Here is a 9,025-nt window from a genome sequence, read left to right as displayed (position 1 = left end):
AGATCTCCGCATTGCACTCCAGCCTGGGCAACAAGAGCAAAACTCTGTACCCCCGCCCCCCCAAAAATAAGTATACTTCTATACTACTGCATAGAACTCCACATTTTAACATATGTATAAACATGTAACTGACATCATAATCAGACTGTTGTAGAAGCTTAAAATCAGGCTTGTGTACCTCGGGCAGCTGAGGCCAAACACTGAGACACCAGTGCTTGGAGATAGAGAAAGGGTTAATGATTCAGCCAAAGTAAGAAGGCAGCAGAGCAAATCTCTAAAATCCGTCTTAACAAAAAAAAACAGGGAGTTTTAATGCGGCTAGAGAGGAAGGGAAGGGAGTTTCAGGGAACCAAGGGGAAAAGTCTGTGTTTCTTCAGTCTCCAATAACACCTTGAACAACCAGACTTCTGGGCTCAGTGGCTGGCCTCAATGACCTTGAAGGCATTAATTCCCCCTGCAACAATTTTTCATGACCCTGAAGTTATCTCCTCCTCCTTGACAATGAAACAGTGCATCAGCAGTATATAATTATATTGTGAGAACAAGGAATATTGAGCAAAAAGTGAGTGGTTAAAACATGCAAACAAGCAAGGGCCTGATCAGAATTTTCATTATTTCAGTCCTTATGAACTGCAGGATGCTGAACTCTCAAGGGCACCAGTTACAAGGCAATTGGAAGTTTTATCACCCTCTAAAATGCCTTGTAATATCCTTCTCTAAAATTTTTTCTAGAGACAGGGTCTTGCTATGTTGCCCAGGCTGGTCTCAAAATCCTGGCCTCAAGCGATCCTCTGCCTGGGCCTCCCAACATGTTCAGGTTATAGGTGAGAGCCACCGTGCCCAACTAGCTTGTAATGTCTTTGGATTCACCTCCCTTCCTACATCTGTAACCCTTAGCAAGGGCTGATTTATTTCTGTCTCTATAGTTTTACCTTTCAAGAATGTGACATAAATGAAATTATACAGTATGTAACCTTTTGCCACTTATAAAAGGTTACAACATACTTCCACTCAGTATACCTTTGAGATTCACCCACATTGTTATCTGTATCAATGTTATCGGGGAACACTGGGTGTTGTGGCTCTCACCTGTAGGTCCCCTCAAGGGATCCTGAGGTGGGAGGATCTCGAGCTCAGGGGTTCAAGGCCAGCCTGGGCATTATAGCGAGACTTCTTTCTCTGAAGAGAAAACAAAATTCAAGTCAGGCACAGTGGCTCACGCCTGTAATCCCAGCACTTTGGAAGGCGGATGCGGGCAGATCACTTGAGGTCAGGAGTTTGACACCAGCCCGGCCAACATGGTAACACCGTCTTTACTAAAAATACAAAAATTAGCCAGGCATGGTGTCACCTGCCTGAAGTCCCAGCTGCTTGTGAGGCCGAGGCTGGAGAATTATTTGACCCTGGGAGGCAGAGTTTGTAGCAAGTGGAAATCACACCACTGCACTCCAGCCTGAGTGACAGAGCAAGACTTTGTCTGAAAAGAAAGGAAAAAAATGCATTAGTACTATGTATGTATTGTAGTTTGTATAGCAACCAACCATCAAAGGACATTTGGGTTGCCCAAATTTTAGCAATTATGGGGGGAGCTGCTGGAAACATTCATGTACATGTTTTTGGTGAAAAGAGGTTTTCATTTGTCTAGAATAAATACCCGAGTAGGATTTCTGGTCATTCAGTAAGTACATGTTTGTAAGAACCATTACAAACCATTTTCTTTTCTTTTTTTTTTTTTTAGATGAAGTCTCGCTCTGTTGCCAGGCCGGAGTGCAGTGGCGCGATCTTGGCTCACTGCAACCTCTGCCTCCTGGGTTCAAGCGATTCTCCTGCCTGTTTTGGCCTCCCAAAGTGTTGGGATTACAGGCGTGAGCCACTGTGCCCAGCCCTGAATGCCTACTCTTGACTAGACACTATGTATTTTACATTCATAATCTCACTTTCATTCTCACATTATAGTGTCCACTAACTTGGCCTTTATTTCCAGAATCTGAGTATTGGACATGAAACAATTTATACTCCCTTACTTACGTGACCAGATTTGGGGGCAAGGAAGACAGCTTAAATAGAAACTTCTGCTTGACTCCTGAATAAGCATGAGCATCTAGAAAGTTCCAGGTAACACTTAGCAGAGTTCCTTTCTCCTCCTTTTTTTTTTTTTTTTTGAAACGCAGTAGGTTTGCTCTTGCTGCCCAAGCTGGAGTGCAATGGTGTGATCGTGGATCACTCGCCTTCTGGGTTCAAGTGATTCTCCTGCCTCAGCTTCATGAGTAGCTGGGATTACAGGTGCCTACCACTGCACCCAGCTAATTTTTGTTTTTTTTTTAGACGGAGTCTTGCTCTGTTGCCAGGCTGGAGTACAGTGGTGCAATCTTGGATTACTGCAATCTGCGCCTCCCGGGTTCAAGTGATTCTCCTGCCTCAGCCTCCTGAGTACCTGTGACTACAGGCATGCACCACCCCGCCCAGCTAATTTTTGTATTTTTAGTAGAGACAGGGTTTCACCATGTTGGGAGGATGGTATTGATATCTTAACTCGTGATCTGCCTACCTCCGCCTCCCAAAGTGCTGGGATTATCGGCGTGAGCCACCTGGCCAATTTTTTCGTATTTTTAATAGAGATGGGGTTTCACCATATTGTCCAGGCTGGTCTCAAACTCCTGACCTCAGGTGATCCACCTGCCTTGGCCTCCCAAGGTCCTGAGATTATAGGTGTGAGCCACCTCGCCCAGCCCTTTCTCCTTTCTTAAAGCTACCCCTCCTCCTTGTTCTCAGCTCCTCCCCATTCTTTGCCTGCACTTGGTCACTTTTTGCTCCTAGAGTTCCTGCCTGTTTGACCTCAGAAGCACTCTTTATTGCTGTTTCTGTGCCAGTCCCCCATGTATGGACTGGGAGTGATTCTGTAGGCCACTCCATGTACTGCAATCCAACACTCAAGAACGGCTGTGTTACCAATATAGCTGAAAAAAAGCATTTTTTTTTTTGTAGATGTGGCTGATTTTCATAAAGGTACCCACCCCTCACCATTATATTAAATGTAGAAACTGAAACTTAGAGATCTAGTATCTTGCCCAAGGCCAGAGCCAGAGTCTGTTATATTTTGTGGGTCTTTCTCCAAGCCCTGTGCTTTTTGGACTATGACATGGAACTGCCCCTTCTCTTGTTGCCCAGGCTGGAGTGCAATGGCACGATCTCGGCTCACTGCAACCTCTGCCTCCTGGGTTTGAGCGATTCTCCTGCCTCAGCCGCCCGAGTAGCTGGGATTACAGGTGCCCACCCCCACACCCGGCTAATTTCTGTATTTTTAGTAGAAAGAGGATTTGCCATGTTAGTCAAGCTAGTCTTGAACTCCTGACCTCAGGTGATCCAATCGCCTCAGCCTCCAAAAGTGCTGGGATTACACACATGAGCCACCACACCCGGCCAAGGTTAAGTATGGTTCGTCGAGAATTGACGTAACACTGTCGAAAATGCAGAGAGGTTAGATAAATAGCACTGCTTATTACTCATAATGGTGGATTTTTAGGTGATTTAAGTCAATTCAGAAGGAAATAACACATGAGTAATCATTTTAACAAACGAGATTGTGGAAGACATTTATTTTTAGCAATATGGAAAATTTCAAGAAACAGGTGCTCTCTCACCACCTGAGAGAAAATTAAAATCCACTATGAGAAAAAACTGAAGGCTTTAATGCAAATTTCAATAAAGTGGCCCGGATGGAAAAGCTGACTGAGGAGTATGAAGGAATGCTCCTGCCTGTAACACTTCTTCACTGTAGTTTCTGAATTTAATGAAAGGATTATTACTATGTTCTTGGATGACACCGAAGAGTTCTGTTGGACTAGCAGATCAGTAGAAAACGTTTCCTCCACAACTGGGAGGTTCTTCCTATGAGGATTATGGAAGGGTGATATCTCTTTTACTGTCTTTGCCTGGATTATTTGGAACTTCTGTCAAGGAGCCATCGGGTTCTGCAGACCACACATCTGTCCAGTGTGTCTGCAGCCAGTATTCTGTGATTTATTTTTTTTTTTTTTTTGAGACAGAATCTTGCTCTGTCACCAGGCTGGAGTGCAGTGTTGTGAGAATGGCTCACTGCAGTCTCTGCCTCCTGTGCTCAAGCGATCCTCCTACCTCAACCTCCCAATGTAGCTGGGACCACAAGTATGCACCACTACACCTGGATGACTTTTATATTTTTTGTAGAGATAGAGTCTCGCAACGTTGCCCAGGCTGGTCCTAAACTCCTGGGCTCAAGTGATCCTCCCGCCTGCGCCTCCCAAAGTGCTGGGATTACAGGCGGGAGCCACTGTGCCCAATCTTACTCTGTGAATCCTTTCACCTGCCTCCACTCGAGGCCAACAGGGCTGCTGGCACCACCTGAAAGCTGTGATTGCGGGACTGCCGCGTGCTGACCTAGAGGCTGGAGGACTTCTCCTTGGCATGCACTGCCATATGGGTCTTGAGGGCCCCCACATACGTGAAGCTCCTACCACACTCATCACAAGAAAAAGGCCTCTCCCCACTGTGAAGGCACAGATGGGCCTTCAGGCTTCTCTTCTGGAGGAAGCCTTTGCCACACTCGGGGCACTGGAAGGGCCTCTCTCCACTGTGCGTGTACAAGTGGACCTTCAAGCTGCCCCTGACGCAGTAGCTCTTGTCACACTCCGGACACTGGAAGGGCTTCTCCCCGCTGTGGACTCGAGTGTGTTCTGTGAGCCGGTACTGCTGAGTAAAACTTTTGCCGCACATCACACAAGAGAACGGCTTCTGGCCACTGTGCTGCAGCAGGTGGCTTTTCAGATTTCCCTTGAGGCGGAAAGTCTTCTGGCATTCAGGACACTGGAAGGGCTTCTCTCCGCTGTGCAGCCTCAGGTGCTCGGTGAGCTGAGACTGATGCGTGTAGGTCTTGCCACACTCACTGCACGCGAAGGGCTTCTCGTCCCTGTGCATCCGCTGGTGGAACTTCATGGAGGCCTTCCAGGAGAAGCTTTTGTCACACTCGGGACACTGAAAGGGCTCCTCGCCACTGTGAAGCCTCGTGTGCTCCCTGAGATGCGAGCGCCGGCGGAAACCGCGGCCGCACTCAGCACAGGAGAACTGCTTCTCCGTGGTGTGGACCTTCAGGTGCTGCGTGAGCCGCGACTGCTGAGAAAAGGTCTTTTTGCACTCGCCGCAGGGAAACTCCTTCTGCCTGTCGTGGACTCTGGCGTGGCAGGCAAGCTTGGAGGGCCGCGTGAAGCGCTTGCCGCACTCGGCGCAGGGGAAGGGCTTCTGCTCGCTGTGCAGGCGCTGGTGGGCGCGCATGGCGTTCCTCCAGAAGAAGCCGCGGCTGCACTCCGGGCACTGGAACGGCCTCTTCCCGCTGTGCTGCAGCCCGTGGGCCTTCAGGCTTCTCTTGAGGCGGAAACTTTTGTTACACTCGGGACACGAAAACGGCTTCTCTCCCGTGTGAACTCGGATGTGCTCGTCGAGCTTAATCTTGTAGATGAATTTCCTGCCACACTGATCACAAGAAAATGGCTTCTCCTCGCTGTGCGTCCTCTGGTGGGTCTTCAGGGCCGCCTTCCGGGAGAAGTTCCGGCCACACTCGGGACAGTGGAAGGGCTTCTTCCCGCTGTGCTGGGACAGATGGACCTTCATGCCCCTCTTCAGGCGGAAGCGCCGGTCACACTGCGGGCACTGGAAGGGCTTCTCGCCGCTGTGCAGCCGCAGGTGCTCCGTGAGCTCGCACTGCTGCACGAAGGCCCGGCCGCACTCCCCGCAGCCGAACGGCCGCTCCCCGCGGTGCAGGCAAAGGTGCTTCTTCAGGTTGGCCCTGTACCGGAAGGTCTTGTCGCACTCGGAGCACGGGTAGGGCCGCTGGCCGGTGTGGACAACCTGGTGAGTGACGAGGCTGCCCTTCAGGAAGTAGCTCTTCTCACACTCGCTGCACTGGAACCGCTTCTTGGGACACAGGAGCCTCTGCGGCCGCCTGAGTTCAGTCTTCCCTCTGGGCGTGCTTTTGTGCTTTGGATATCTGTAGGGCTGGTTCTTGGAGTGGCTCCGTTTGTGCTTTAGCAAGTCCCTCTTTACTTGGAAGACTTTCCTACAGACATAGCAGGAATAGCATCTTGGCCCAGTGGGAATTACTAAGTGGCTTGGGGTCTCCCGAGGCTTTTGCCAGGGATCTTTCTGATCTGTATCAGATGCTGTGATGCTGACTTTTTTATTTACAATCTGTGTTTCTTGGAGACTTGGAGACTGGAAGCTGGCTCTTTGAGCTGATAAAATCTTTCTCTCCCTCCCTGGTAAGGCAGCACACAAGTCCTGTTTTTGAGGACCGTTTAAATGGCAATCCTCTTTTGTCCCGAGAGTTCCTCGATCATCTGGAGAGGAAAGAAGTATCACTCTCATCTCATATCATATCTACTCTATAATCGGGCTCAAGGACTATCTTTTAAAAATTTGTTTTTATTTTATTTTATTTATTTATTTAATTTGCGACAGAGTCTCACTCTGTTGCCCAGGCTGGAGGGCAGTAGTGTGATCTCAGCTCACTGCAACCTCTGCTTCCCAGGTTCAAGTGATTCTCCTGCCTTAGCCTCCCAAGTCGCTGGAATTACAAGTGTTTGCCACCGCATCCAGCTAAGTTTTGTATTTTTAGTAGAGACAGGGTTTCACCACATTGGTCAGGCCAGTCTTGAACGCCTGACCTTAGGTGATCTGCCCGCCTCCACCTCCCAAAGTGCTGGGATTATAGGCATGAGCCACCATGCCCAGCCATTCAAGGACTGTCTTCATGTCACTAACAAAGTAGGAAACGGAAGCTCAGGCGCAGTGGCTCACGCCTGTAATCCCAGCACTTTGGGAGGCAGAGGCGGGCAGATCAATTTGAGGCCAGAGGTTCGAGACGAGCCTGGCCAGCATGGTGAAACCCTATCTCTGCTAAATACACAAAAATCAGCTGGGTGTGGTGGTGCACATCTGTAGTCCCCACTACTTAGGAGGCTGAGGCAGGAGAATTGCTTGAACCCGGCAGGTGGAAGTTGCAGTGAGCCAAGATCATGTCATTGCACTCCAGCCTGGGCTACAGAGCAAGAAAGACTCTGTCTCAAAAAAAAAAAAAAAGAAAAAGAAAAAGAAAAGGGAATCCCATTGACCTCAATGACTTTGTGAATCTGCCTCCTGCAGGGGAATCATATTAACTTTTATATTCCTTTCACCGTGTGTTAAGAAATAACTTAGCATGAAAAAAAAATTGCAAGCAATTCATCTTGTGAACTATAAATTGCCCTCAGAGGGTAAGCAGAAGTTGGAGACAGTGAAAATGAGTTACTCTCATAATCTGACTATACCATTAAATCTATGAAATAAATGGCAAATATTAAAGGAGGAAGGCTTAGGGCCATATTCTTGTCTCCCTTCTACCAGAGATTTCAGGAAAGATTTTCTGGAATAAATGCTAATAGAAGCATTTTTCTCAGGAATATAAAAATGACTGTTTACTAAATTCACAAAGAACACTGCAGAAATTTTTTTCCTTTTCCAAGTAACGCTGCATTATAAGAAAGATACATTTATATAGCATAATCACTACTGTTCCCAAAGTAAAAGCCATGATGACAGGAAATAGAGGGACCTGAGTTATCATTATTACCCACTAGATCTAGAAAGGACCATTGCAGACATTCACTTAAGCCATTATATTTCAGAACTGCTTTTCCTCCAAAGTCTTGTTGAACTGGATAATGGAACTCTCCCCCTTTATTTTATTTTATTTTTTGAGACAGGTCTCACTATGTTGTCCGGGCTAGAGTGTAGTGGCATGATCACATCTCACTGCAGCCTTGACCTCTAGGGCTCAAGTGATCTTCCAACCTTAGCCCCTATCACCCAGTAGCTGGGACCACAAGCACACATCATCATGCCTGGCTAACTTTTTTATTTTTTGTAGAGATGGGGTCTTGCTATGTTGCCCAGGCTAGTCTCAAACTCCTGGCTTCAAGTGATCCTCCTGCGTCAGCCTCACAAATTGCTGGGATTATAGGCACGAGCCATTGCACCTCAGCAAACTCTTCTTTTTAAATCTCTTAACCTGGGAGCAAACCCAAGTGACACTGCTCCCAGAGGACAATCATTGTGGTCTGTGGTCCCCTTAAGGATTAACACAGGTGATGTTTCCAACATGATCATCATTTCCAACATGATTTAGTAAGTTAACACTAATAGCTTTTGCCTAGATTGTGACAAAAGCATATTTACCTTGAGTCCCCTTTCTCATCATTGGAAGTTAAATCTTCCTAAAAACATGCTTTTACTATTTAATCCAGGCAGAGGAGCAGCTGTGATTATTGGCTGAGAACCACCTTGTACTGAGTGAACAACATTTATTTTTAGGGATAGCTGCCAAAGTTGTTAACTCTTTGGTAAAAAAGCTTTCCAACCGGGCACATTGGCTCACACCTGTAATCTCAGCACTTTGGGATGCTGAGGCGGGTGGATCACAAGGTCAGGAGTTCGAGACCAGCCTGGCCAACATGGTGAAACCCCTGTCTCTACTAAAAAAAATACAAAAATTGGCTGGGCATGGTGGCTCACACCTGTAATCCCAGCACTTTGGGAGGCCGAGGCAGGTGGATCAGAGGTCAGGATATCGAGATCATCCTGGCCAACATGGTGAAACCTCATCTCTGCTAAAATACAAAAAATTAGTTGGGCGTGGTGGCAATTGCCTGTAGTCCCAGCAGTCCCGGCTACTTGGGAGGCTGAGGCAGGGGAATCGCTTAAACCCGCGAGGCGGAGATTGCAATGAGCTGAGATTGCCACTGCACTCCAGCCTAGCGATACAGCAATACCAAGACTCTGTCTTAAAAAAAAAAAAAAAAAATTAGCTGGACGTGGTGGCGCACCTGTAATCCCAGCTACTGGGGAGGCTGAGGCAGGAGAATTGCTTGAAGCTGGGAGGAGGAGGTTGCTCTGAGCTGAGATCACACCACTGCACTCCAGCCTGGGCAAGACTCCTTCTCAAAAAAAAAAAAAAAAA

The 9,025-nt window shown here is 47.7% G+C and overlaps 1 protein-coding gene across 2 annotated transcripts in view; it reads right to left on the bottom strand.

The window, feature by feature from the left end:
• Positions 1 to 3,563: 3,563 nt before the first annotated feature.
• The window catches only part of ZNF425 (zinc finger protein 425), a 23,758-nt gene continuing 18,296 nt past the window's right edge, over positions 3,564 to 9,025 (bottom strand). For both annotated transcript variants that reach the window (XM_032245115.1, XM_032245116.1), the window contains exon 4: positions 3,564 to 6,368. In XM_032245115.1, coding sequence (XP_032101006.1) covers positions 4,417 to 6,368 — 1,952 coding nt within the window. In that variant the 3' untranslated portion in view covers positions 3,564 to 4,416. The remainder of the gene's footprint in view (positions 6,369 to 9,025) is intronic.

The sequence above is a fragment of the Sapajus apella genome, unplaced genomic scaffold (assembly GCF_009761245.1).
Source record: "Sapajus apella isolate SASKATOON/1434 unplaced genomic scaffold, GSC_monkey_1.0 scaffold56, whole genome shotgun sequence".
NCBI classification, from domain to species: Eukaryota; Metazoa; Chordata; class Mammalia; order Primates; family Cebidae; genus Sapajus; species Sapajus apella.
The sequence above is the reverse complement of the archived record's forward strand: the minus strand, read 5'-3'. Positions and strand labels throughout refer to the sequence as shown.